The 27,500-nt window shown below is 37.7% G+C and overlaps 2 protein-coding genes across 2 annotated transcripts in view; both read left to right on the top strand.

Annotated features, from left to right (window-relative positions):
• Nucleotides 1–4,247, top strand: part of LOC138003269 (uncharacterized) — a 12,476-nt gene extending 8,229 nt beyond the window's left edge. The window contains exon 6 of the mRNA XM_068849222.1: nucleotides 3,420–4,247. Within this exon, the coding sequence (XP_068705323.1) occupies nucleotides 3,420–3,551 (132 nt within the window). The 3' untranslated portion in view covers nucleotides 3,552–4,247. The remainder of the gene's footprint in view (nucleotides 1–3,419) is intronic.
• An 8,292-nt stretch (nucleotides 4,248–12,539) lies between these two features.
• LOC138003267 (membrane-spanning 4-domains subfamily A member 8-like) lies at nucleotides 12,540–26,960 on the top strand. Its single transcript, XM_068849220.1, has 6 exons — nucleotides 12,540–12,733; nucleotides 16,556–16,621; nucleotides 20,963–21,253; nucleotides 22,281–22,448; nucleotides 23,074–23,187; nucleotides 26,318–26,960. The coding sequence occupies exons 1-6, from the start codon at nucleotides 12,587–12,589 to the stop codon at nucleotides 26,366–26,368; spliced, it is 837 nt and encodes a 278-aa protein (XP_068705321.1). The 5' UTR covers nucleotides 12,540–12,586; the 3' UTR covers nucleotides 26,369–26,960.
• Nucleotides 26,961–27,500: the final 540 nt, after the last annotated feature.

Genomic DNA, 27,500 nt, shown 5'->3' with positions numbered 1-27,500 from the left:
ATCAACAAAGCTCCGTTCTAATTACAGTGAACATCAACAAGCATCAAGTCCAGCTAACAAAAGACTCTGAAACAGAGGACAATCAATCAGTAAAGCGAACACTTCTAACTTTTGGCTTGATAAACGCGCGATCATTACTACCCAAGATTGAAGAATTATCTGCAGCACTACTTGTTTATTCTGCAGACGTTGTTGCTGTAACAGAGTCATGGTTGAGAGATGACATATCGAATGGTCTTATCTTTTATTAATGGATATAAAATCTTTCATAAAGACTGATCTGTCCACCCTGGTGGCGGAGCTTGTGTATTTATATTTGATGACATTTCCGCTAAGCGCAGGCCTGACATCGAAGATCCTAACTTTGAGTGTCTGTGGTTCTCTTTGCGCCCAACACATCTTCCTAGACCACTATCTTGCTTTATGGTTTGTGTTGTCTACCACCAACCTGGACTAAGCGCTAAGGACCACCAAGATCTAAACGACTACCTGGTTATCACTACTACGTAACCAATACCCTGATTGTGGAATTGTACTCCTTGGGGACTTTTAATGACTTTAACATATCAAATTTGTTAGCTTGTTATAGTCTGAAACAGGTTATTGATCAACCTACTAGGGGGACATCGATACTAGATCTTACAATAATATTACTAACCTGTTTCACCTCTATGATAAACCTCAAGTTTCGGCCCCTCTAGGAACTAGTGATCATAATTCCTTGAGATGGTTACCCAGGGTAAATCTTAGAAGCAAAAGTCATTGCCAGGTGGGTCTCTACCCATAACTGTTTTGGTGGTTTGGATTTGATTAATCCATCTGTGGACAAGCTTGTTAGCTCTTTCATGCCAGATATAACAAGATCAGTAGATCGCTTCTTCCCTTTGAAGTCTATAATATAAATTCCACCATTCAGATAAGCCATGGATAACTCCATCAATTAAAATGCTTGTCAAAAAACGTTGAAAGGCTTTCCATTCAAACCCCCCACTCCCATGGAAACAAAGTCCATGGTTTTATAAAACCAAAGTGCAAGATCTAAAGAAAGATAACTGCTGTAAGTGGTGGGGATAGTTAATAAGATGTCTGGTAGATCTGAGAAGTCCACTCACCTCTTATTAGAGCGTGATGGTAAGACCTTATCTGATCCTGAATTAGTCTATGCGCTTAATAAGTTCTTTACATCTGTAAATTCAGACACCCCCTGCTTGATTTGCCTTTGCTGCCAGCTTTCTTCCTCACAGGTGATAGGTTACCTATGGTACAACCTTATGAAGTATGTAAAAAAACTTACTGCAATTCAGCCCAATAAGGCCCATGGGCCCGATAATATTCCTAGCAGAATCTTTGAAGAGTATGCTTGTGAACTAGCAACTCCAGCTGTTACTATTTTTAATGTATCTTTGTCATCTGGGGTTATGCCAATCTCATGGAAGGAATCTAATATCATCCCAATCCCTAAAATCACAAAGCCCACATGTGAGAGTGATGTAAGACCAATCTCACTTACACCCTTCCTTTCCAAGGTTTTAGAAGATGTTGTGGTTTCATGGTTGATTGAGGATGTCAGGGATAAGATTGACCTTATGCAGTTTGGCTGCCTAAAAGGAACATCCACATCTTACTGTCCGTTAGATATGGTCCATAATTGACTTTTACAACTAGACAGTCCTAATGAACATCTCAGAGTCTACTGGATTTTTCAAAAACTTTTGACCGTATTGGTTATAACATCCTTGTCCAAAAGCTTATTAACCTTAACGTTTGACTTTGTCTCATCCCTTGGATCATCAACTTTCTATCTGATAGAAAACGACGTGTTAAGTTAAGTCAGACATTTTCAGACAGGCTCCCGGTTAAAGCAGTGATTTGGGGAGGGCCATGTCACCTAATTTTGGAATGTAGAAGTATGTGGATGATGTCTCGTTGTCAGAGAACCTTAGTAAGGGTAGCTTATCATCCTCCCAGTCTACACTCAACTATATAAACAGCTGGGCCTCCGGCAACTGGATGCGTCTTAACGCTAAGAAATGCAAGGAGTTGCATTTGTGTTTCTTCAAGGAAAACCCCAGTTAGCCCCCTTAACAACTGATGATCAACCGTTAGAAGTGGTAACCTCACATAAGGTCCTGGGGCTTATTATTCAGAATGACTTTAAGTGGAATGAACACATCATCAGTGGTTGCTTAGGCATAGAAACGCTTGCATATTCTACGTGTTTTATGTCGGGGCAGTGTCCCAGCAGCTGACTTAGTCTCAATTTATGTGTCTTTAATACGCTCTATTTTGGAATATATAGCTGCGTAGTGTGGCATTATGCTCTTCCTTCCTATTTGTCTGAACAGCTCAAAAGAGTCCAGAAACAAGCTTTTGGTATTATCTTTCCCAAACAAACCTATAGCAGGGCACGTGAACTTGCTGACTACCCAAGGTTGGACGTACATTGCAATGAATTTTGTATTAGAACTTTAAAGAAAATTGACGGGAAAGGCCCTCTCTCAAAGCACCTGACAATGACAAGGGTGAGCATGCATGGACATACCATGAGAAATCCTACCCACAGAACCCTATATAAACGTAGAACGGAGCGGCTTAAAAGAAGGTTTTTTCTTAGTGCAATAATTTCTTTTAATAATAATATTTAGAATCTACATTTTTATATTATCTTTATATTCACTATGTTTTTTAATGTTTTTTTAATTGTAAATACCCAGAACAACGACTCCCTAGGGTATGTAGTGTCGCTGTACATGTAGTTTGCTGCAGCGAAGAAAAAACAAGTTACTTTTAAAATGATGTTGCTGTGATTGTAATTCATTTTTTAATTGAAAAATGTGTTTCAATAAAACCATTATAATATTATATGCTATAATAATTAAGCTTAAGTAGGAGTCTCTGGCGGGGAACTTAGTCAAAGGCTTTTGAAAAAGCAATGAAGAGTACATCTGTTCTGATGCGCTTGTCCAGCAAGGATAACCAAGCGTTCAAGACAGAGATAAGCTGTGTCTCAGTAGAGAAGCCTTTCCGGAGGCCAAGTTGATGAAGGTTAAGGATAGTATTGATCTCTAGATGATTAGACAGATTACTGCACAAAACGTGTTCCATGAGATGGGCCTGTAGTTTTTAGGTGAGGATTTATCATCTTTCTTGTACATGGGAGAGTTTATTTGGACTGTACAGTGTAGTATGTCACAAATAAATTTAAATCATTGTACCCAGACAAAGAGAAAAATGTAAAGATATTAGTAACTGGCCACCCAAATTGAAAATAACTTTGAAGATAAACTAGTTGGGTGGCCAACATTGATTAATTTTAGAATATTTACAACAGTCACAAAAGAGGCTTAGTTTCCCCTAAAGCACAAGATGTGGTCTCAAGTCTCAAGTATAAACTTCCAGTGTGCTTTTTGTCTTTACAGTTACCATCAGTGGAAGACCGCCCACCACCATACAATAACACAGAGACTAATAATGCACCACCTGTATTAACTGCTGGAGCTTCAGCTGTTCCTGGTTCAGAGGGAGGGTCTGTAGGGAAGGTGGATGTGTAAACAGTTGTAAAATAAAGATAATTACAATGGGGCCTTTCCTAGTGTGTCTGTAGTAAATAATAGTATTGGTCTTCACTATCAAAAGTTAGAACCAGTGCTTGCAAAAATATCTTTAGAAGATAACACTTTTTCTGTGTAGACAAAGTAATGGATGCCAAATTTAAGATTAGGCAGTGAGTTTGAACAATATCTCATTCCGAGGGTTCTTTTTTGTATTTATCGCAAAGAAGCTCTAAAATTTGCTGTCAATTTCAGGTACATGAATTGTGATGCCTATAAAAAGCTATAACATAGTGTATGTCTTAATTTTGAGAGGGAAGAAAGATTGTGCACATCATTTCATTTTTTACTGATTTGATTCAGAAGTAACCTGATTTTAAAATTTCAAAAGCACTGTTAGAACGAGTTTAGCTACTGCTTATTGTCCAAGTGTCAACATATTCACATGGAAAAAAGACTATGCTAATTTTTTTTTTTAATTTCAAATCTATAATTATGTACATGCTAGCTAGACTGTTGTCATTTTTTTAACAGAATAGATATTTTGTTATAAACCAAGATATATTTGGTGTTTTAGGTCTACATTTTGTACATATTGGGCCCCAGGCATGAATATCATCAACGTGATGTTAAAATTTCACTGTCTCTAAAAATTAGAAAACTGTGAAAATAAAAGGAATCATTTAAATTTCCTAGAGTTGTATCTTCTTTTGGAGTGGCATGTGAATGGTTGTGAGTGTTTTTCTTAGTGGAAGTCAATTTGTCTCAAGCTAGTTTACATGCTCTTCATGCATGTGTGTGATTAGATGAAGTGTGGACATGAAATAATCTAATTTCTGGCCACAGGTATACCAAGCTCACAACACGAACATGTATGTGACTTTCTAGCGGTGTTGTGTTATGAAGACACCATTTGAGGAACTCAACGGTTTTGTTTCAAATTGGATAAGATGTAATGTTCTGTGAATAGAATTTACTCACCTTGTTGCTGCGATGTATTCCTCGTTGTTTGCCGGCGTCTCAGACCATTTTGAAGAGGGTTCAGCGAGCTGGGCGCTAATTTGGTATTCCACTGCTATTAAAAAAAGACAGGCCTTCCGGAGTGCCTGGCTGGCTGGGAACCTAACCCTAACCTAACCTGGGTCTAAAATGCACACTTCAGTACAAAATAGGTCTCGGCCCAGGCTAGGCCTAGGCCTCAGTCTGCATTTTTTAGACCCAATCTATACTGACCGTAAAAGAAAGGGGGAGCTTTTGAAAGTACGAGGATGTGAAAGTACTTCTCAAATTAAATTCAAGTTAATAATGTTAATTTTAATAGTTATTTAGTATTATTGTATTAGTCCCTAGCAACGACATTGAAGAGCAAGCTGACTTGAAAGCAGGGGCTACCCTAATTGAATGTTAAAAAATGTGTGGCAGAAGAAAGTTAGAGAGAATGGCTATTGTATAAATTATGTTATCAAACTAAGTTTCTACCATACATTTCCTATAATTCCAAAGGCACAAAATTACAGAGAATGTATGATCTGACAAAAAAGCAATATTTAGGAATTACCTAGAATAGATACCAAGTCCAGTTCATCTCGGTTGTGATTTTGGACTTGTTTGGTTTATGAAGGTGAAAGTAAAAAAAAAAGAGTCATATACAGCTTATTACCTTTGAATTTCCATACAAACCATTAAATTTCGTGCCATGTTGCCCTGATCCCCCAAATATGCTCTCAAGAGCGTGAACTGGTTTAACAAAAAAACTTGGACACTCCATGAGCGTAAACTGGGTTGCCTGTAGTACGTGTTACACAAAAACAGAAGGCACTGAGTTGGATGGTATTGAACCACAGCCTTTAGTTAATTTTTCAAGTAAGCAGTCATTTAGACCATTTGAGGGGTCACCCAGATGGCCTACCAGCAGTGGCCCTTTGGTGAGGGGGTAGAGCAAGGAGGGCTCACATGTTGAATTATTTTGTAATGTCCTCTCCCATTTTGAGGACTTTTACTTTTTTAAGCTTTATTAATAAATTCAGTTCAAAGATAACAAAACTCGCTCTTGAGTAAAACTCAAACGTTCCTTCTTTAAGTTAAATAGTCAGTCAAAAAAAAAAACTAACCGCAAATTGCTCTGACCGACATTTTCCTGAATGTCATGCACGTCTTGCTGTTGCACTAAATAAACGTTCATTCCACACACTAAGGAAGGACTGAGCATGTTGTTTCCGCTTCTTAATTCCTCTTTGTTTCAGTCTAATCGGATGGCAGGTCAAATTTTTACCAAATAGTATCGCAAAAGCCTGAAGTTAACAGTAAAAGGCAAGCCACAAGACAGATGAAGAAAAAAATAATTAAAACTAGTTTTTATGTAAAACTCTGAATTTCGAATTCTTATCGAAAGATTAATGACAATCGATCGTAAAAACGCTAACATTTCTACATTCTGTACGTGTTCTATGAATCAAGGGGAAGCTTGTGATGTTCTTCTCTCAAAAGGAAGAAATTTATCATGTGCCAGGCGACCACAAAGGTGCATGTGATCACCTTGTGTCAACGTTCTTGTGTACATTGAACGAACAACAGGGAAGAATGTAACCATTCGTCACTTTCAGAGTTCATCAATGTACTTTTTAGCCAAGAGACATCCATCTTTCGTTTTTTTAATTTTGTTGTAATATTTTTAAATATTACAAAAAATATATAAATACATTTAAATATTACAAATATTTAAATATTCACAAGACAGTTAAAACTGTCTTGTGAATATTTACATTTCATCTGTCAGGTCAGGAAGCCTTCTTTGTTGGGTTATGACCCGAGACCTGACTCTTAACCTGGAACACTGGTGAAGGTGATGAAACTGGATTTTTCCCAGGAGTAGTGCTGGCATGGCCAATCCGAAAAGAAAAAAGCCTAGGAAGTAACTCCTGGTAACGTATAACTCCTACAATGGAAGAAGAAGGCCAGGGGATCGAGCTCTGATGCGGCATATTTCAAATCATCCCCAGAGCTGCTCAGTCTGGAAACAAAACACTGCTTACCATACAGTCTTTCTTGTTTGTAAAAATAATTTGCTCAATAATGTAAAAACTCACCTTTAATTAAAGAAGTATTGTTGGCTTCCCAAAAAAACTTCATTTTACCGCAAAGGCAGAAAAATCTCACAAAAACCTTTTCAAGTCAAAAATGTTATTGAAACAAACAACAAACTATTTGCTATATTAGAGGGAAGAAAAAATTTCCCATTTCCTTGCATGCGTGCAAGCAAGCAAGACACTCCTATTAGGAACCTGGTTTCTAATAGGAGTGTGCACGGAACTAAATACATTTCCCACCAGTGTTTCGGATCAAACCCTGAAGAACCAGTTCATTGAATCATTGAAGCAAAAAATGGACAACAAGCTTTCTTTCAAATAATTCTTGCCCAAAATGAATTAGTCAAATTGTGGAGAGTTGATTCCAAATAAATAATTAAAATTATAAATAGCCAGACAACAGAGATCCATTCAAGGTGTTCGATTCCTTTGTAAAACGAGTTAGGACAATGTGCGAGCCAGCAAGGCATGCGAGTCATGTGAGCCATGGCTGCGAGCCATGACTGCAGGGCTTGCGAGCCATGGCTGCGAGTTATGCGAGTCAACATACGAGTCACACAGTTATTGAAAGCTAACCGTTTTAAAATGGGTGCATGGTTCACTGGCTTACATATTGTCCAGCCCCTTGTTACTGACCCATATCCAACCACAAAAAGTTACCAGAGAATATTTGCCATTTGGTTTCAGAGTTATGTACATATGCAATGCCACAGTTAGTAAAATATTACAAATACAGCTCACTTTGATATCCAACGGCTGAAGATAAAATAATAATGTTGTCTAAGTTCATTATCCGTCACTTTAATTAAGATTCCAGATATTTGTTTTTCAGCGCAGTTTGTCGTTTATTGAATTGACATTCCATTCTTGAGCTCCATAAGGGTATATTTTGTTTAAAGATCCAATAAAATTATTGGGAGCCAATTCAAACTACCTCAAATTTTCGAAAATTTAAGGTATCCCTGAATTGGCTCCCAAGAATTTTTTTAACTTTGCAGATAGTACGTCCTATTTCAAATTGCTAATTACTATTTTACAATAAAAAATGGGGGTCACCGAGTTCATTTTTAAGATATAAGCAAGTAAAGACGAAATATAGGGTGTTTTTGGAGAGCTTTCATGTTGCCACGGTAACCTATTACGTCAAAATAGTGAGCGCATTTTGTTAAGCAATAATTGGTGTTTGGTATGGTATCATAACATTTCTTTTATGTGATACAGTCATACCTGCCAACCCCCAGAGTACGAAAATCTGGAGACGTCTAGATAATATTTGTCCGAAAATTTCCGAAGGCTTCCAAAGATCGCCAAAGATTTCCCGACGACTTCCGACAATTGCCGAAGATTTCCTGACGATTTTCGAAGATAACTGAGGGTGTAGAAGGATTTTTGACGACTTCAAAACTGGACTCACCAACTGTTTATCGCCCAAAAAAAAATTGAATTTCTATTTAATCGGTTTTTAAGCAATTATGCTCACTATTGTCAGTTGGGCGTGGGAAACTTGTCTGAATGCGTGAGATCTATCAAAGCCGAGTTCGAGTAATAATGAGTTTGAGTGAGTTTGCAGCATGAATAGATCTTCTCATGATGGTTTTGGAAGCCATCTTATCAATAATGAGAAGGCAAATACGTCTGAAATTAACAGTGTTTGTGTGGAAAAGTGATTTAAAATAGTTTTTACAAACTGCGCTTCTGAAAAATTCATGAATTGGAAACTTTAGGCACTAGAAAATCAGAAAAGTTTCCAATTCATGAATTTTTCAGAAGTAAAGTTTTATGGAAACTATTTGGCATGGTGACTTGCAGCTCTAACCCGCTCAAATTTCAAAAGAACACCCATAAAAGTAGCTTACCTTGTGTGTTTGCAAATGGCTGGACGCCAGCTAGAGAAGTAATCTTCTCCACTTTTTGCAAAGCAAGGTTTTTCACCTCCTCAAAACCCAAGGGAAGGGCGCCTAAGAATTCCTTTTGAAGTGAATTGAAATCCACGTTGGCCACCTCCGCTTCGACAGATCAGATGTAAACAGTGTGCGAAAACCGCGCCAATTTCTACTATGTATTGTGCAATATGATTGGTTTATTTCTGACCAGTTACGATACTCGTTAAATATATATAAATTTGATTCCGATCAAATAAAAGCACTAAATAAGAGCACTAAATCCACTTCTTGCCTTATTTTCTTTTTTGAAATCGCGAAAATAACGAAATTGGTGAAAAAAAAAAAATGGAAAAAAGCCACGGTAGGTAGGTCCGTGGGTCTTCCGTCCATTTGATTTCCATGAAAAATGGAAAATGAAAAAATTGATTTTGTATTTTTAATGTTTCATTTGTTTTTACCAAGGAACGTTGAGAATAAAATTCCAACAAACACAAACATGAAAATCATGGTTTCTTATTGAATGCAAATTAAAAATGACAATACAAATCTTTAATTTTTATTTGCAAAGGAAGAAAGAAGAATTGAATAGCAGCCAATCGATTTGAAATTATTCTTTTTCAGAACCTTTCCAATCGGGGTCTAATTCTTTGATTTTTCAAGGAAGGGGCTTTCAAGATGGAGGAAATGATCCATGCAGTAAATATCCGATCAATTTTCAATTTTCCTCTGTCGAGGATCAAATAAAAATGAAAAATTGACAAACCCTTCCGCACCATTGGACGGACAAGTCGAGACCGCAACTGATAGGGCTGGGGTTGGGAGAAGTCACGCAACCCTTGGAGGGGAGGGGAGGGGAATTGAGTTATGGCGGCTACAAGGCTCTACTAGGAGTCATATTTTTATTTCCTCGCCACAAATGTGAAACCTATATGGTTCCCTGCATGTTCAGACGTTTTCAACGACTTGGACCTCCACTAGGCTGCCTTTTGAAAGGCCAAAAATTCACATGCGCCAGGTACGTGATATTTGCATTTGCTCGAAGTAGTATTTGTATGAATCGAAATACATCAAATAAAGCAACTTTTCCAGAATGGGACGACAACAAAAAGTTTGAAATCGCAGGAAAATTAACGCTACCGAGGCGAAATTATGGTTTTCAGTCAAGTTTGCCCCTTGAATAAGCTTATAAATCAGCGCTCTTTCTTTCCAAACTCGTGGGTTTTTATTTTTCATTTGTTTTCAAGAATACATTTTCACATGTATAAATTAAGCTGTTCAAAGCACTGAATTTAAACACATCATGGATCACACTCTCACAAGCTTAGCTGGTAAAATTATAATTGTGTCACATACATTTTCCTTTTATCTTATAGGAATAACCTGAGCAGTACTCAATAATAAGGGATGTGATTTCACGGAGGATAAAGTAAAACATGAGGATAAAGTCAAACAAGCGGCTGAAATTTGAAGCTATGAGCAATACTCATAAGTGAGGTCTCGGAATAACTGAATTGCATTTTGGAACAATGGTGGATTTCCATTTACTACATTTTCAAACACAGTGAGAAAATCAGGAAAATGTGAATGGAAGTGTTTCCTTCTTGCTGAACTTTGGCAGGGCAACCCTAAAATCTGGAATCCAGAATCCGAAATCACAGGTCATTGTTTTACCAATACAGAGAGTAAAAACTATCCTAAACATTCATAAAAGCTAACCTTAGGCCTAAAAACGTTTGTTTAGGCCTAATTAGGCCTAAGGTTAGCTTTTATGAATGTTTAGGATATTTTTTACTCTCTGTATTGGTAAAACAATGACTTGTGATTCCGGATTCCGGATTCCGGGTTTTAGGGTTGCCCACTTTGGCATCCATCACAAGACAATGGGTCTATACCAAATTCTGGCCAGGTTCTCAATTGCCCCCACTTCCTTCAAATAACTGAACAGCCACCGCTGTTGTTGGAACAACATCTGGTGTCACCTTCACTCTCTTGTCCATAGCTGCTTGCATATTGTTTGGATGTACTCTCTGTTCTATTGTAGTGCAGACAGAATATGAACATACTGGTAGCTAGTGATTTAAGAACGTGGTGATAGAGTGATTTTACTTGACCCGTGAAACAGAGAATAATAGTTATTGTGTAACACTACCTCCTAATTAGCCCTATTGTTTTTCTGTTACTCAGACTATTTACACGAAACACCCCACGATCTTTTGTAAAAATTTCTGACGTTTAGACTAATAAACGAAGAAAAGTATTACAATAACAGTCGTATAATTTATCTCTTCAGTTGTGTCATTATTGTGTGTTCTGTTTTTGTGTCAGTTTTTTCATCCTCAATCTTGTATACACCATGTGATAGGGACTTTTACAGACATATAGTGTGTAATATTCCACTATATATTTCATGGATCAAGTAAAATCACTCTATCACCATGTTCTTAAATCACTAGCTACCGGTATGTTCATATTCTCTCTGCATTACAATAGAACAGAGAGTACATCCAAACAACATGCAAGCAGCTATGGACAAGACAGTGAAGGTGACACCAGATGTTGTTCCAACAACAGCGGTGGCTGTTCAGTTATTTGAAGGAAGTGGGGGGCAATTGACAACCTGGCCAGAATTTGGTATAGGCCCATTGTCTTGTGATGGATGCCAAAGTTCAGCAAGAAGGAAACACTTCCATTCACATTTTCCTGATTTTCTCACTGTGTTTGAAAATGTAGTAAATGGAAATCCACCATTGTTCCAAAATGCAATTCAGTTATTCCGAGACCTCACTTATGAGTATTGCTCATAGCTTCAAATTTCAGCCGCTTGTTTGACTTTATCCTCATGTTTTACTTTATCCTCCGTGAAATCACATCCCTTATTATTGAGTACTGCTCAGGTTATTCATATAAGATAAAAGGAAAATGTATGTGACACAATTATAATTTTACCAGCTAAGCTTGTGAGAGTGTGATCCATGATGTGTTTAAATTCAGTGCTTTGAACAGCTTAATTTATACATGTGAAAATGTATTCTTGAAAATAAATGAAAAATAAAAACCCACGAGTTTGGAAAGAAAGAGCGCTGATTTATAAGCTTATTCAAGGGGCAAACTTGACTGAAAACCATAATTTCGCCTCGGTAGCGTTAATTTTCCTGCGATTTCAAACTTTTTGTTGTCGTCTCATTCTGGAAAAGTTGCTTTATTTGATGTATTTCGATTCATACAAATACTACTTCGAGCAAATGCAAATATCACGTACCAGGCGCATGTGAATTTTTGGCCTTTCAAAAGGCAGCCTAGTGGAGGTCCAAGTCGTTGAAAACGTCTGAACATGCAGGGAACCATATAGGTTTCACATTTGTGGCGAGGAAATAAAATATGACTCCTAGTAGAGCCTTGTAGCCGCCATAACTCAACTCCCCTCCCCTCCCCTCCAAGGGTTGCGTGACTTCTCCCAACCCCAGCCCTGTCAGTTGCGGTCTCGACTTGTCCGTCCAATGGTGCGGAAGGGTTTGTCAATTTTTCATTTTTATTTGATCCTCGACAGAGGAAAATTGAAAATTGATCGGATATTTACTGCATGGATCATTTCTTCCATCTTGAAAGCCCCTTCCTTGAAAAATCAAAGAATTAGACCCCGATTGGAAAGGTTCTGAAAAAGAATAATTTCAAATCGATTGGCTGCTATTCAATTCTTCTTTCTTCCTTTGCAAATAAAAATTAAAGATTTGTATTGTCATTTTTAATTTGCATTCAATAAGAAACCATGATTTTCATGTTTGTGTTTGTTGGAATTTTATTCTCAACGTTCCTTGGTAAAAACAAATGAAACATTAAAAATACAAAATCCATTTTTTCATTTTCCATTTTTCATGGAAATCAAATGGACGGAAGACCCACGGACCTTAGGTAGTTCCCGGGAGATTTGGTAGTGATAAAGGTCCTTAAGAAGGGGTGAAACTGGTTCCAGCCACCTTACTCTTGGTTTAAGCTCAGAAAGGTGACGTCTATGTATGACGTCATCAATTCACTTCTTCCTTGTTCGCCATATTGTTTATGAATTATCATGGTTTATCGAGCGTCTGCTTTGCGCGTTTTGGGCTTCACACATATTGTGATTGGTTCTCTCATGTTGGTCTTTGGTATCGTTTGCATTGCAATCGTAAGTCACTGGACTTCAACCTTTGGTTTCGGCATTTGGGTGGGCATCTGGGTGAGTACTTATGCATGCATGAGGATATTATTTGTTACTAGTCTTGTGTTACAGGGTGGCTTCATGCTATAAAATACTAGAGAGTAAAAGAAACCACGACGTCTACGGCGACGAAAACGCGAGGTCTTAAACACGAAGACGCACTATAAAAGGGGGCGCTTCACGCACTGCTTCTGTTCGAATTCATTCAAGCACGACTGATTAATTATCCAAGATGGTAACACAGAGCCAGAAGCCCGGTCCGTGGGTCTTCCGTCCATTTGATTTCCATGAAAAATGGAAAATGAAAAAATGGATTTCGTATTTTTAATGTTTCATTTGTTTTTACCAAGGAACGTTGAGAATACAATTCCAACAAAGACAAACATGAAAATTATGGTTTCGTATTGAATAAAAATTAAAAATGACAATACAAACCTTTAATTTTTGTTTGCAAAGGAAGAAAGAAGAATTGAATAGCAGCCAATCAATTTGAAATCATTCTTTTTCAGAACGGGGGCTAATTCTTTGATTTTTCAAGGAAGGGGCTTTCAAGATCGAGGAAATGATCCATGCCGTAAATATCCGATCAAATAAAAATGAAAAATTGACAAACCCTTCCGCACTATGGGACGGAGTATTGCTCCTAGCTGCAAATTTTAGCCGGTTGTTTGACTTTATCCTCATATTTCACTTTATCCTCCAAGAAATCACATCCCTTATTATTGAGTACTGCTCAGGGTTTTCCTATAGGATGAAAGGAAAATGTGTATGACACAATTATAATTTTACCAGCTTAGCTTGTGAGGGTGTGATCCATGTTGTATTAAAATTCAGTGCTTTGAACACCTTTATACATGTGAAAATGTATTCTTGAAAACAAATTAAAAATAAAAACCCACGAGTTTGGAAAGAAAGAGTGCTGATTTACCTGTATCGTTGTGTTTTTATAAGCTTATTCAAGGGGCAGCCTTGACTGCAAACCATCAGCTCGGTAGCGTTAATTTTCCTGCGATTTCAATTTTCTTTGTTGTTGTCTCATTCTGGAAAAGTTGCTTTATTTGATATATTTCATACAAATATTACTTCAAGCAAATGCAAATTATCACGTACCTGGCGCATGTGAATTTTTGGTCTTTCAAAAGGCAGCCTAGTGGAGGTCCAAGTCGTTGAAAACGTCTGAAAATGCAGGGAACCATATAGGTTTCACATTAGTGGCGGGGAAATAAAAACATGACCCCTAGTAAAGATTAAAAGCGAAACCTTGTAGCCGCCATAACTTAACTCGCCTCCCCTCTAAGGGCTGCGTGACTTCTCCCAACCGCAGCCCTGTTAGTTGGGATCTCGACTTGTCCGTCCCATAGTGCGGAAGGGTTTGTCAATTTTTCATTTTTATTTGATCATCGACAGAGGAAAATTGAAAATTGATCTGATATTTACTGCATGGATCATTTCCTTGATCTTGAAAGCCCCTTCCTTGAAAAATCAAAGAATTAGACCCCGTTCTGAAAAAGAATGATTTCAAATTGATTGGCTGCTATTCAATTCTTCTTTCTTCCTTTGCAAACAAAAATTAAAGGTTTGTATTGTCATTTTTAATTTTTATTCAATACGAAACCATAATTTTCATTTTGTCTTTGTCGGAATTGTATTCTCAACGTTCCTTGGTAAAAACAAATGAAACATTAAAAATACGAAATCCATTTTTTCATTTTCCATTTTTCATGGAAATCAAATGGACGGAAGACCCACGGACCAAGCCCGAAAAGATATTTCTAGCGCGAAAAAAAAGGGACTGGGAATTTGAAAAAAGAACGACAGATAACATTGTATGGCATATTACGGACACATTGCCATAAGGAGCTTTTTTTATTGAAGAAATTATCACAGAGCTCTCGGTTGCGTCCACGGTTGATTGATAAATCATTTGCATGTGCCTTAGGCACCACATCTTTTATAGTCCCGCGCACGTCAACGGTGACTGACAAATGAGCCTCGATCTTCCCAGGGAAGACTTCCTTATATAGCGCGCCTTCGTGTTTAAGGTCCCTAAACTCCCTACTGTAATGCGACGGCAGTGCTGCAATGTCAACAGATTTATTCACAAATTTCGTTAAGACTCAACACACCCGCTGAAGTCTCGCTAAACAACCGTATTGCGAACTTCTTATAAATGATGAATCGCGATACAAAACTAATTGCGATTTTGAGATGGCAATACCACATTACAGCTGTATATTGACGTCGTTGGGAGGAAATATATTCCGTATTGGGCTCCGTCGCTTTGCGACTCCGTCCAATACGAAATATATTTTCTCCCAACTAGCCGTCAATATAATATGGTATTACCGTCTCAAAATCGCAATTTGTTTTTATTGCCACCATAAGCATAATATTTGGGAAGTTATTACTTTGGATTTCCAAATTCCAAAACCTAAGGAAGTAGAGATTTTGGACGATATTTATGTTCCCACATTAGGTGACATTTAAACATTCCAACGTGTGGAAATTTTACGATTCGGTGTCTCCTCCATTCCAGAAAAACTCCAGAAAATCATTCCTCCCCAAATTTCCCCAAATTCCTTTACTTTACCTGTTATGTGTTACCGGTTGCCTGTTACCTGTTACCAGTAGAAAAGACCTGCCCCTCTTCATCCGGCTCGCACACATTACAATGGCTCGTGCATGTACGTAACACTAGCCCTTTCATTATATTATGCTATGCAGGGGGAAATTCTCAATGCTGAAGAAGAATTGTGAAAAAATTGCCATTCATATTAGTCTTAAGACTCGCATGTACATTTACAAAGGAACAAAAAAATGTTCATGCGAGTCATGGAGTGGTCACGTGGAATCTTACTTGTGATTTTAAAGGCGAGTTCGATTTGAAGTCATGAGTATTATTCAGACCAAATTGTGTTCTAAGTCTCCAAGATAGCTCATTGTGCAATGTATTAATTAATTTTCAATATTCAGTACTGATTTTTTGGTTGATAAATAAGAAAACGATGGGCAATACTAATGAGGCAAAAAATGTTACGAAGATGTATGGAGGCGTACCCTGGTGAAATCGCAAGTTGGATGTAGCGGTGTAGTCTGGTCTCCACACCACAGCTCACAAAAGTTGAAAATATACAGAGGCGAGCAACGAGATGGATATTGCACTGTAAAGGAAAGACAACCAAAGCTATCATACAAGGAGCTTTTAATTTTATTTGAACTGTTACCCCTTTGTTATGATCATTTGCTTATTCTTAGTGGAAGGTGCCTCGCATGGGTGCTCATGTCCTGTTCGCACCTTCCTTTTGGTTTGTATTTCTTTTTTTCTCTTTTGTAGTCAATCCAAAAAAGTTGTTTAAAAAAATGATAATAATAATTAAATTCATCCATTTTTTTTTTTTTTTTTTGGGGGGGGGGGGGGGAAAGTTGCAAAACTCACCACATAATTGGCTTTCTATGTCTTTCATTTTCCTGCAATTTGATTAGTTTTTAAAACAAGCTTTGAAATCTGATTGGCTGTTTTAGTATTCCTTTCTCATTGGCTGGGGAGAAGGTGTGGTTTACAGCAAAAATTACATGTAGTACTATTCGTGAATAAATCGCACTGCTGAGAGCCAATTAGATTGTAAGGATCACCAGAGATTTCTAAATGGGGGTAATAGCGTTGGATGACCATAACAGCTGCTGCCCTTTATTTATGTTTGTGCTGTAAATAGGTTAGTAAAGGCAGAGGAATTTTTTTTTTTAACAGTAAACCCTTCAAAAATTATGCAACGGTATCACATAGCTGTAAAATTTCTTTAAATCAGTTTCAGTTTTTTCTTCCTTTCATCTTTTCTGTAGGTTATCATCACAGGAGTTTTGGGTTATTTGGGTGCAAGAGATAACAACAACCCAAACAAATGTTTGGTGAGATGATTTCAGTGTTTTATTCTGTTTGATATTTAAGATGTAGTGTGGCCAGGCTAGGGGTTACAGTAGCCCTTTGTGCAGGGTTTTATTTTATCAGCTGCAACCCCTAGGACATCAGTTCTACTCTGAACAATAATTCCTGCACAGGGAGCAGTACTAAACTGTGAAACAGCGAAACACTGAAGCAGCGAAATGAAACACCAAAATACCATGTATCACCCCACCATACATTGAATACGAACAGACAAAGGTTGGATTTGAGATTAAATATTGTTTTAGGCCTATTAGGTCTAAATCGTTATTGCTCCCAATCCCAATTTTAATTTGAATCCTAATCTTAATCTCAATGAATTAGGAGCAACAACGGTGTAGGCCTAAAACAATATTTCTTTGTTGGTTAGCATTAAATGTATGGTGGGGCCATACATAGTGTTTTGGTGTTTAGAAATGTCCCTGCTGTACTGTTGAGCATATTGTGGAGAGCTTGCTACTGCAAGCCAGATGCTTAAATTGTTCCCAACTGATGTCAGGCACATGACACCCAGTTATTGAAATTGTATGGTTGGAGGGAAAGTCAATTCAAGGAAAATCTTCTGGGGAGTTTGTGTCATCATTACTGTAGTCCAAAAAGATCCCCTTGAAACATCCTTGGACACACCACCAATATCTGAGAGGTGAGTTGGCTTAGCCATATGTGTGCAATGTCATGAATTCCCGAAATGGCCCAGCCTTACACAGGAAAGGCAGACAATCCATATATTGATGACCCATGGCGATTGATCATGCACACAAATAAAAAAAAACAGGTTTGACAAGTCGAAACTGTACTGACTCATCCATTTCTTTGGATGAGCAGCAAATCAAAGAAAGTCGAGGCAGCTGGCAGTCTTCTTTCCTCTTCCTGACTTATCTAGGAAGATCGAAAGAGACTCTGCTCACAGGATAAGTAAAAGTTAGCCTCACTTTCCCTTTAGCTGTTTAACAAAGCATGCAAGAATGAAGTGTTTGTATTATTTCCAAAGAAATCACGTTCATGAACAGGTATTTTGTATGTTGTTTCTGATAAAATAATTACTAATACTGTGGTATTTTCGCTTAATGAAGAATATTTTACTTGCCTTTGAATTAAGTTAAAATTATTTTATTATTTTATTTATTTATTCATTTAAGGCTTACACTACTTATATTACTTACAATACAGTACATACACTACTTACAATACAATACAATCACTCACGCTACTGACAATACAAAACCTTATGCTACTTACAGTACAGTACAATAACTCACGGTACACCAAAAATAGCACATCAAGGAAAGAAAAATAAATTAAGGAGGCTCGAAATAGTTTCTCCTTTTTTCGAACAAATAAACATACCTGTATTCTGTATCAAGTACCCATCATAGATTTCTCGCATCACATTTTCCTCCACAATAATGTTACCATGGCAATGATATAAGGCATTTCTTTGAGCCTTAAAATCAAGATGTATTGTCTTTAATGAAAAAACGGGACAGTGAAATTTTCCCATTCAGCGTTACCAGGTAATGTTAGGAATAATCTCTAAAATAATTAAATTCAACAAAATCTGTAGGTTATTTTTTCAGAAAAATAAGTTTTTGAAATGTGTCGCTAATTTCTTTTTTCACGTACAGACTTTCTTTAAATTTGAAAGACAAACGTTTTAAATTAATCTAAGCTAACATGCAAAAAATGAAAACAATTTTAACGTCCAGAAGCAGAGATATAAGCGAGTAAAGTTTCAAAATCAGGAAAAATGAGAGGGTTACAAGATCACCATTTATGCATGCGTCACCCGCTCATTCGAGTGCACGCGCAAGTGAAGAAACAGGCCAACACAAACAGATTTAAGTGACCATTGTGTGTACAATTTTTCATTGTTTTCGTGAATAGATGTCTATTTATACATGTATTCCATAGGTATAGGAATTAGAAGAAAGGTGAGCGAAATTAGCGGTATTTGTTTATTTCCTTTCCTTTCCTTTTTCTGGTGACCCACTTTGAATCGTGAGCTGACGTGAGCAGCTTTTAGAATTGTGTGTGTGGCTTATGTGTGCGCACTCACCAGAAAACCCTTTCGAGCCTCCTTAAAATCTTGTAAAAGCTACAAATGCTGTTCCTTTTGTTCATAAATATTTTGTCATTTCCTTAGCTACATGTAATTTTGATGCCCAGAAAGGTGGAAATCTTATTTCCAAGCTTCTAGATTTCAAGATTTTCTGGGGGAGCATTCCCCCTGATCCCTTAAGGAAAGGTGACCTTACGGCTGCCTTGTCACCACAACCACCTATTCTCATATCGGTAGACACCTACTCAAGATTTTATTGAAAGCCCTGCACTAGTCTTGTTAAATTTTCCCCTTAAATTTAATCATTTATGGACCACTGAAGACCGGTTAGGTAAAATTAATCTGCAGAACTTGTTTGTTTATCATTCGTCAATTACAGTGTAGGCTTATGCTTCAAATTTGAAATATCAAATTTAGTTTAGTTTTGCATAAGTTAATGGCTAGCTGCTTCCTGTAACAATTAAAAGCTTTCGGTTATTCTATTTACTGTCTAATGCCTCTAGCGCCAATCAGACCGTTGGCAAAACCTGGATCGGGCCGGATCAGGCCGGACCAGACCGGACTGGACCAGATCAGATTGGATTGACAAAACACAGACTGGATCAATAACACCAGACAACGTGCTCAAATTCTGTGCCTTTCTCTCTTGTGTAGTAGTCTCCTCATTTATTGAGACTTGTCGAAATGTTTTTTTTTTTCCAAAGGTGATTACAGATTCCAAAGCGGAATTATGAAAGATACGATGTGACGAATTGACGTCAATAAGCAAATTGACTGCGTACACAACGGTCTTCTTTTTCAAACATAACAACTGACGACAATTGTTTACTTTACCCCAGTCCCTTCTAATTGCACAATAGCCTGATTTTGTCAATCCGATCGGATCCGGTCCAGTCCGATCTGGTCTGATCCGGTCTGATCCGGCCCGATCCTGGTTTTGCCAACGGCCTGAATGGCGATGTCTCGTGACCGTCTACTTTTAGTGGGGATTTTGTTATTGATCTGGTCCATGTTTTGTCAATCCGAACCGATCCGATCCGGTCCAGTCCAATCGGGATTTTGCCAACAGCCCACCATTCATTAGCTGAGCATTTAACACTTTGAGCAGTGTTTTAACGCTGCTTCTGAAGCGCTTGTTAGGCCAACTGACTTAACTGTTAAATCCTTGCACCTATGCATTAGCATGCCCTGGCATACTGCCAGATTTCCATTACTAATCTGTTAGTTAGCCATTAGTTTTGTTTGTTTAAGGTTAAAACATTAGTATATGTTTTCCTGTGTGAGGTCACCATTAGTTAACAGTCCAGCATGTACTATCTACATGTAGTTCTAGTTGCATGTGGTAAGTTGCTAAGCACAAAAGAAGTGTAAGTAAGAGTTGCACGGCATGACAGGTGAGTGGACTCGACTAGCTTCTGGAGTGTTTAGAAAACATCCCAAGTGCAATGATAACTCTATAGTACTGTAGATTCTGAACTAATGATGAAATGGTATATGAAATGAATCATATATGAACTGCAGATATGAAATCAAGTGAAGCTATGATCTTCGCAGTTATGAGCGCAATTTTTGCAGTTGCGCTCATAACTGGGAAGATCATAGCTTCACTAGATTCTGAACTGTTTACTATTTGTTTTATAACATCTTGTGACAGTTTGTGACATCCTTTGTCTTCTTTGAATGCCTGTCACTCACCAACTCATCAAACTGGTTTTCACTTAGGCTTGCAGATTGCTTTGCTTATGGTTTGGACCTGAAAGTGTTAAGTCTTTTTTTCATATTAGCTGCAAAGAAATTTTAGCATTTGCAAGGGTAGACTCAGGGTGGTCATTATTGTACTTTAAGGAAAAAGCATATTTTTTTCCCAGCGCACTCGTCAACAGGTTTCTGTGTTTTCATCATAACCATTCACCCAAGGGCAAATAGCAAATGGGTAACTGAGCAATCAGAGACTGTGCTTCACTTTTGTTTTATGACTTTGTCATAATGTGTGATGTCATGTTCGCATGCTAAGTACTCCTGATCTGTTAGATTGCAGATGGTAAACTGATTTTATACTGTATTGTATTACTGCACTGTATTGTAGAATCTACAACTTTGTATAAGTATAAAGCCTTGTTTGTGTTACATTGTAAGTTTGTCCACACTTGAATTCATGTGATCATCATAATATACCTTTACACTATGCACTTGAAGAAAATGACTGTTTCCATTAAATGCATTTACCGGTATGTTTACATTTTTACAGATTGGATGTTTCTTGGGATTTTCTGTTACAGCTTCTGTGATTGCTGGCATCATGTTAATTTGTTACTGTGTTGCTACTGCTGGTTTTGCTGATGATCTTCGTCATGACGATTATTATGAGACCTCGTACTACAACACATACTACTCAAGGGTGTCGAGGCGCCGGGCTACTGTAGGTGCTGGTTTGGCTTCTTGCCAGCTAACTTTTGCTGTTGTGCAGTTTTTTGTTTCTCTTGCTTCATCGATCTACTGCTGCAATGCTGTTTGTTGTGGTGTACCTGCTGTGGGTTCTGTAAGTGACATACATTGTAGTTTCTAATAATAATATTATTATTGTGGGGTTGCTTCATGAAGGTTTAATTACAATGTATAAACAGGGTTCGTGCTACTCCTTGAAGTCCTTGAAAAAAACCTGGAATTTCACTTTGGACTTCAAGGGTGCTTGAAAAGCCCTTGAAAAAAGGATTTTGTGGGAAACTGCTTGAAGATTTCTTGAAAACTTGTTCAGAAATTGCATCATGCTACATCAAAGAGACATTCATTTTCATTTGGGGAAAGATTAAAATTAATGCAAAAATTAAAAATGCCCATGCGTGCACTTGACTTTCAGGATTACTGCCAGGATGTCGAAAGAATATCAAGGTAGGCTTTTTCAGCAAAGGAAACAGTCTCCTTGAAAACTCCTTGAATACACATTAACAAAATCCAGCACAAACCGTGGTAAATATATTAATATTAGGCAGGAGCTTTTGTTTTCGCTTGAAAAAAAGAACTTCTCAAAATACTGCAAGGTTCAGAAAGCTAGTGTCCATTTGTGGCTTTCACTTCGTGTGGAAGACACATATGACGTAACAAAAGCTTTAGGGGTCTTTAGGGATTTCGAATTCTGATTAGGTATTGTTTCACGATTTTTGTTCTATTGTTTTACGTCATGTGTGTCTTCTACACAAAGTAAAAGCCCCATTTCTGGTTGAAATGAAAGGTTAGTAACTATATGGAATCGTGTGAGCCCAAGGGCAATCATTAAGGGTTAATTTCACGCATGTTTTCAAAGTTTTCACAAAAATACTAGGTCCATTTTGAAACTAAATGAAAATATGTGAGAAATTAATCTATAATTGCACAAGGACACATTGCGATCACCCCTTTCTCAAGTGGTGATTTTCACCAGCAGCTGGTGCTTAGCGACATTCCTGGGATAGGGCTATCCATTCTTTGAACAACTGGCACCTGAGTTTTAGTTGTGGACTTTGCATACATAATATAGTACTTTAACTTTTCATTAAAAGAATTGTTGATTTTTTTTACAACATATACAGGCAGCAGCCAATCAGCAAGTTGTAACTTATGTGCATCCAGGTGCACAGCAAATTTACCCTGGGAGTCAATCTGGTGTTGTTATTATTCAACCAACTGGTGCTGTGGCAACTGCACTGCCTCCTGGCTTCACAACAACTGGACAGCAACCTATGTACATACAACAGCAGGTAGAAATTGATGATACTACTACTACCACTACCACTACCACTGCCACTGCCACTGCCACTGCTACTGCTACAGTCACTGCTACTGCTACTTCTACTACTAATAATAATAATCTTCAGTTCCTCAGTTTTATTACTTGGTTAAGCTAATTGTGCTGTTACCAACAATAAAATAAGAAATAACAAAGAAACAACAAAAAGCGCACGATGAAAATCGCAAGACTAGCCACCCTTGAAGTGGCTACGCGACAGCTGAAAAAATCGCAGAAAAAAAAATCGCGAGAAATTCAACTCATTCAGTTTCTCGCGATTTTTTTTCTACGACTTTTTCTGCTGTCGCGTCGCCACGCGGAGTGTTATTAATGAGTTTTTGAATCGGGTTTAAAACTCATGCACATGACGCTTTATCAGTGTCTTGATTAATAGGCTGTTAGGTTCAAAGTGTTAGGGTTGCTACTCAAAGTACTTTGTGTGCGGAGGTTTTGCAAAAATTGTATAAATTCAGAAAAAAACACTTGCAGTAAAATTCATGTACATGGGCAGCATTATTCTTTGCTTCGTTTTAGTAAATTAAAATCTTATGTTGGCCTTATCAAACCCACCTGAACTCCCTTGTGATTCTTCACAGCCTGCAGTAATGGCACCACCTGGTTATTGGAACACCTCATCTGCTCCAGTTCCACCTGGTACAGTGACTGTATCATATGCTGGTGCAGCTGTGTCACCGCAAACTCAATTCCAGGTAATATTTTTGTGTGGGATTTCCCCACACTTTGTCAGGACTGGCGATATTTCTTTTTATAAAATAATCAGGATAGTACGGTGCACTCTCATTGATCAATAGCTGTGTTTAGATGAGAGTATGGAAACATGGCTCTGACATCACATGAATTTTGATTGGTTATATGCTGTCAGATGTGCGTTTTGCTTGGCTGGTAGGAAATATGAGCGTGTATCAAGAAAATCTCTTTCAATCAAAAATTTTCCTTCATTTGTTTCCTTTGTCGAATTATCTTTGAGAAATGTTTTATAGAAGCAATAGAGGACTTTTTTTCCGTGTTTCCATAGCCTCATCTAAACACTCGGGGAAGTTGGGGGAATTCTTGACAGTTATGCAAACCCTCGACTGGGTCTCGGGTTTGCATAACTGTTTCGAATTCTCCCAACTCCTCCTCGTGTTTAGTTGAGGCTATGGAAACACGGAAAACGTCCTCTATTGCTTAAATTTATTTGTATAGGAGAGCCAAGTGTTTGTCACGTGGTCTCTATTAGGAAGAGAGAGGACCCTGGGAACGATTGTTTGTGTGTAGCGGTCATTACTCTTCTCGGCTGTTGTTTGGCAAATTTCGACTTGTTTTCTCGGTGCGATTAACTTATAAGGTAAACCTAAATCCTAATCACCTGTAGCCAACACTTTTACTCGACAAAGCTAACTGTTTCCGTAAATATTGCGTTAATTGCGAATACCATGTTGCCAATATCATTTTGTTTTGCCACAACAATACTGTGATCGGGTTAGTTTTCACTTATTTTGTATTATAAAATAATTAGGATAGTACGCGCACTCCCATTGGTCAATAGCTGTGTTTTGGTTAGAGTATGGAAAAACGGCTGTGACATCACACGAATTTTGATTGGTTATGTATTTTGATTGGCTTTTAGGAAATATGAGCGTGTATCAAGAAATTCTGTTTTAATCAAGAATTTTCCTTCACTTGTCGAATTATCTTGTAAGAAATATTCTATATAAGCAATAGAGGACGTTTTCCGTGTTTCCATAGCCTCATCTAAACACTCGGGGAAGTTGGGAGAATTCTCGACAGTGCAGCTCGGGTTTGCATAACTGTCTCGAATTCTCCCAACCCCCACCCCCCTTCGGGTTTAGATGAGGCTACGGAAACACGGAGAACGTCCTCTATTGCTTAAACATTTGTCACCAAAGTTGCATTTCTCAGCAAGGCCTGTAGGCAATTAACCACTGCAATAATAAAAAACACTTTGAATTTAATTTACTCTCACAGAAAATGAGTTAACTTTGAAAATATGTTACTTAGTGAGTTTTACAACCCTTCAACTTACATTTATTGTGAGCTTTCACAGAGCAAAACTGACAATTTATGTTTAGATATTTTTGGATTTGTCGTAGTTCTTTGTTTCCGTTGACTTTGCTAACGTTAAAAAAACTGTCAGGAAGGAAAACCATTTAAATGGAGAATTGTGATTGGTTCTTATACCTTGGACATCAAAACACCACCACATTTAATGTCAGGGGTTCTTTGTGTGATCTTTTTGACGAATCCATAAATATTTACCACGGGAAGTTTACCTCGGGGAAATATCGGTAATACTCGCTAAATGCAGTTTCCCGTCGTAAAAAGGTCACTTACCACGACAAAAAGAGCTCCGTGTAACTGCACCCTAAGAGAGCTACGGTGCTTACCATTTAGCAAAAAAAATTCCGGAAATTTCAGTTGAAAGTCAAATGGAACAGTAAGGCTGCTTACCATTTGTCAGAATAAACCAGTTGGGACGACCGATGAATACCGGTAATGGTAAGGGTTTTTCCAAAATCAGCAAACCAACTGTACGTGATGGCGTTTACCACTCATTTGCAATTCGATTTCCCGTAATTGTTGTCTGCTGATTAGAGACTGGAAACTGGAAAGTTTAGCAAATGGTAAGGAAATTTCCGCCGTTCCGTTCTTAACGGAAAAAGAGGACAACCTCTTAATTTGCGAACAGATTTTCCAAAAAATGTCCGTTCCATTTCACTTTCAACCGAAATTTCCGGATTTTTTTTGTTAAATGGTAAGCACCTACAGAGGTAGTCCTCTTTTTGTCCTCTTTTTCCGAACAGATCAATGAAATTTCCTTACCATTTGCTAAATTTTCCAGTTTCCAGTCTCTCATCAGCCGAAAACAATTGTATATGGTAAGTGCCATCTTGTTGGGCTGGTTTGCTGATTTTGGAAAGACTGTTACCAGTATTCACTGGTCATCCCAACCGGTTTATTTCACAATACAATACAATACATACTTAATTGACCGCTCCCCATAGGGGCTTTTCAGGGCCAATGAAACACAATCAACGAAACAACAGAACACAACAACAACAACTGTTAAGAATCCCAACTGGCCGGAGGCAAACCAGTTGGCTATTTACAACTGCAGCTGGGAAGTTGAACCAGGGACTACCAGGAACAAAATAATTCAAAGTGTGGTCAGAGCGGGTCTTGAACCCGGGATCTCCGGGCCTCAAGGCCACACTGCCTCCTTATTTTGACAAAATTTAATGGTAAGCACCCCTAATTTCCTCGAAACTAGAAGTCCAAACATGTTTCTCCCCTAACAGTTTTCTCATCTGCAGCTTGGGATTCTACGGAATCTTTACTCAACATTTATCATTATAACATGACAAAATGTATTACCTTTACTGTACATGTAATGCTAATCATCAACGTTTATTTGACTGAAATCCCACACAAGTACGCATTGCGGACCTATTTTTATTATTCTGGGGATCTTGTGAAAGTTCCTGTCATGTGAAGTGTACATATAACATAGTTCTAAGCTCTATAAAATTAATGGTTAGGGTTAGTGTAAGGGTTGTCACCTTTATTATAAATTATTTGTAACGCATTAGAGTTCCGTCTACTTTGTCTCATTCCATATTGTTTACGTCTAAAGGGGTTTCTCTACCATTCGGTTCACGAGAATACGTTTGAATTTGAAATGTGCTGTTAAATTCAAAGCTGCTGGGAACAAGATACATGTAATGCAGTGACACCAAAATTAATGCTGAGAGAGATTCCTTGCATGCTGGTGTAGCAAAATTTTCTCCGTGTAACATTTTTTTTTGCTACTACCTACAGCAACCATCAAAGGAACAAGAACAGCCACCACCATACGGCCCTCATACATAGACACTGGAAATGCACCACCATCAGCAACAGTGGTTGGTGCCTGTGCTGTTCCTAACACTGAGAGTATGCCTAGAGGCACAATGGATGTGTAAAGCAAGAAAAAAATACATATAAATTATTCCTAAGTTATGTTGGAATACATGTAACCCTAACCCTAAAGCCTATCTTTACTTACCTTTTAGTTCATAGTATTGTAAAATTTAAGGCTTCTTGTACACTGTAAAGTTACAAGTGGTAGTTTTAAAAGCCACAAGTTTGTCAGTGTTTCTGTTTCATGCTGTTTTACATTTAAATTGTAAATATAACCATTGGGTTGTTGAAGTAAACAGCATCTACTGTAACTGAAGATTCAATAAAAAAACCAAGTTATTGTGGCAAAGAATCTGAAGTAGGGAAACCATGAAGCCAGCCTAAAAGGAGCTTGAGCGGTGCAAACAGTCCATAATTATGTACGTGTAACTGTGTAGACCACTTTTTTAGTTAACAGTTGTATGATTTTAAAAGCATGCACCATTGAGCGCATGCATGCGTATTGTAAGTTAAATTGAACTAATGAAAAATTTTGCAATAAAGTACACTATTTAGAAAGTTACGCAGACTTTCTTGGTTATTTTGCCTGTTTGTTTGTGTAAACACATTTTTTCGTTTAGGAATTGGCATTTTTTTTAATGAAGTCCCCATTTCCATAAACACCCTTTACATCATACATTTACATATAAAGAGGTAGCATCTTTCTTGAATAAAGAGAGAATTATATCAATTCAAAGTTGACAGATCCACAATTACTGAAAATACCATTGCAATGATGACCTTTGAAATACTGTAATAATTCTATTACTCATTACGAAACGAAAATGCGAAAGCTTTGATTGACATATTGAAAGAATCATTTAGGTAAACTATGCTTAGATTTCACTTCAGTTGAGTGCAAGGGCGCTTTCCTTTTGTCAGAACTGGCCGGCCAGACCAGTCAGTTTGCAAGGAAAATGCAACAATTTGAAGGAACACTTGGAAGATAATCCCTCGTATTCTTCTGGAGGAGTATATATCATCCTCGAAGTGAGTTAATTTGAAAGCTTTGTAGAGGTAGTCCTTCCTTTTGCCCAGTCTGGCCGGTCAGTTCTGTCAAATG

Source organism: Montipora foliosa, chromosome 5 (assembly GCF_036669935.1).
Source record: "Montipora foliosa isolate CH-2021 chromosome 5, ASM3666993v2, whole genome shotgun sequence".
NCBI classification, from domain to species: Eukaryota; Metazoa; Cnidaria; class Anthozoa; order Scleractinia; family Acroporidae; genus Montipora; species Montipora foliosa.
This window is presented reverse-complemented; position numbering and strand designations above follow the sequence as displayed.

Excerpts from the sequence above, each read along its gene's own strand:
- LOC138003267 (XM_068849220.1), top strand. The coding sequence starts at position 12,587 with ATGGTTTATCGAGCGTCTGCTTTGCGCGTTTTGGGCTTCACACATATT. Across the intron at positions 12,734-16,555 it reads GCATTTGGGTGGGCATCTGG|GTTATCATCACAGGAGTTTT; the intron begins GTGAGTACTTAT and ends TCTTTTCTGTAG. Across the intron at positions 23,188-26,317 it reads CACCGCAAACTCAATTCCAG|CAACCATCAAAGGAACAAGA; the intron begins GTAATATTTTTG and ends TACTACCTACAG.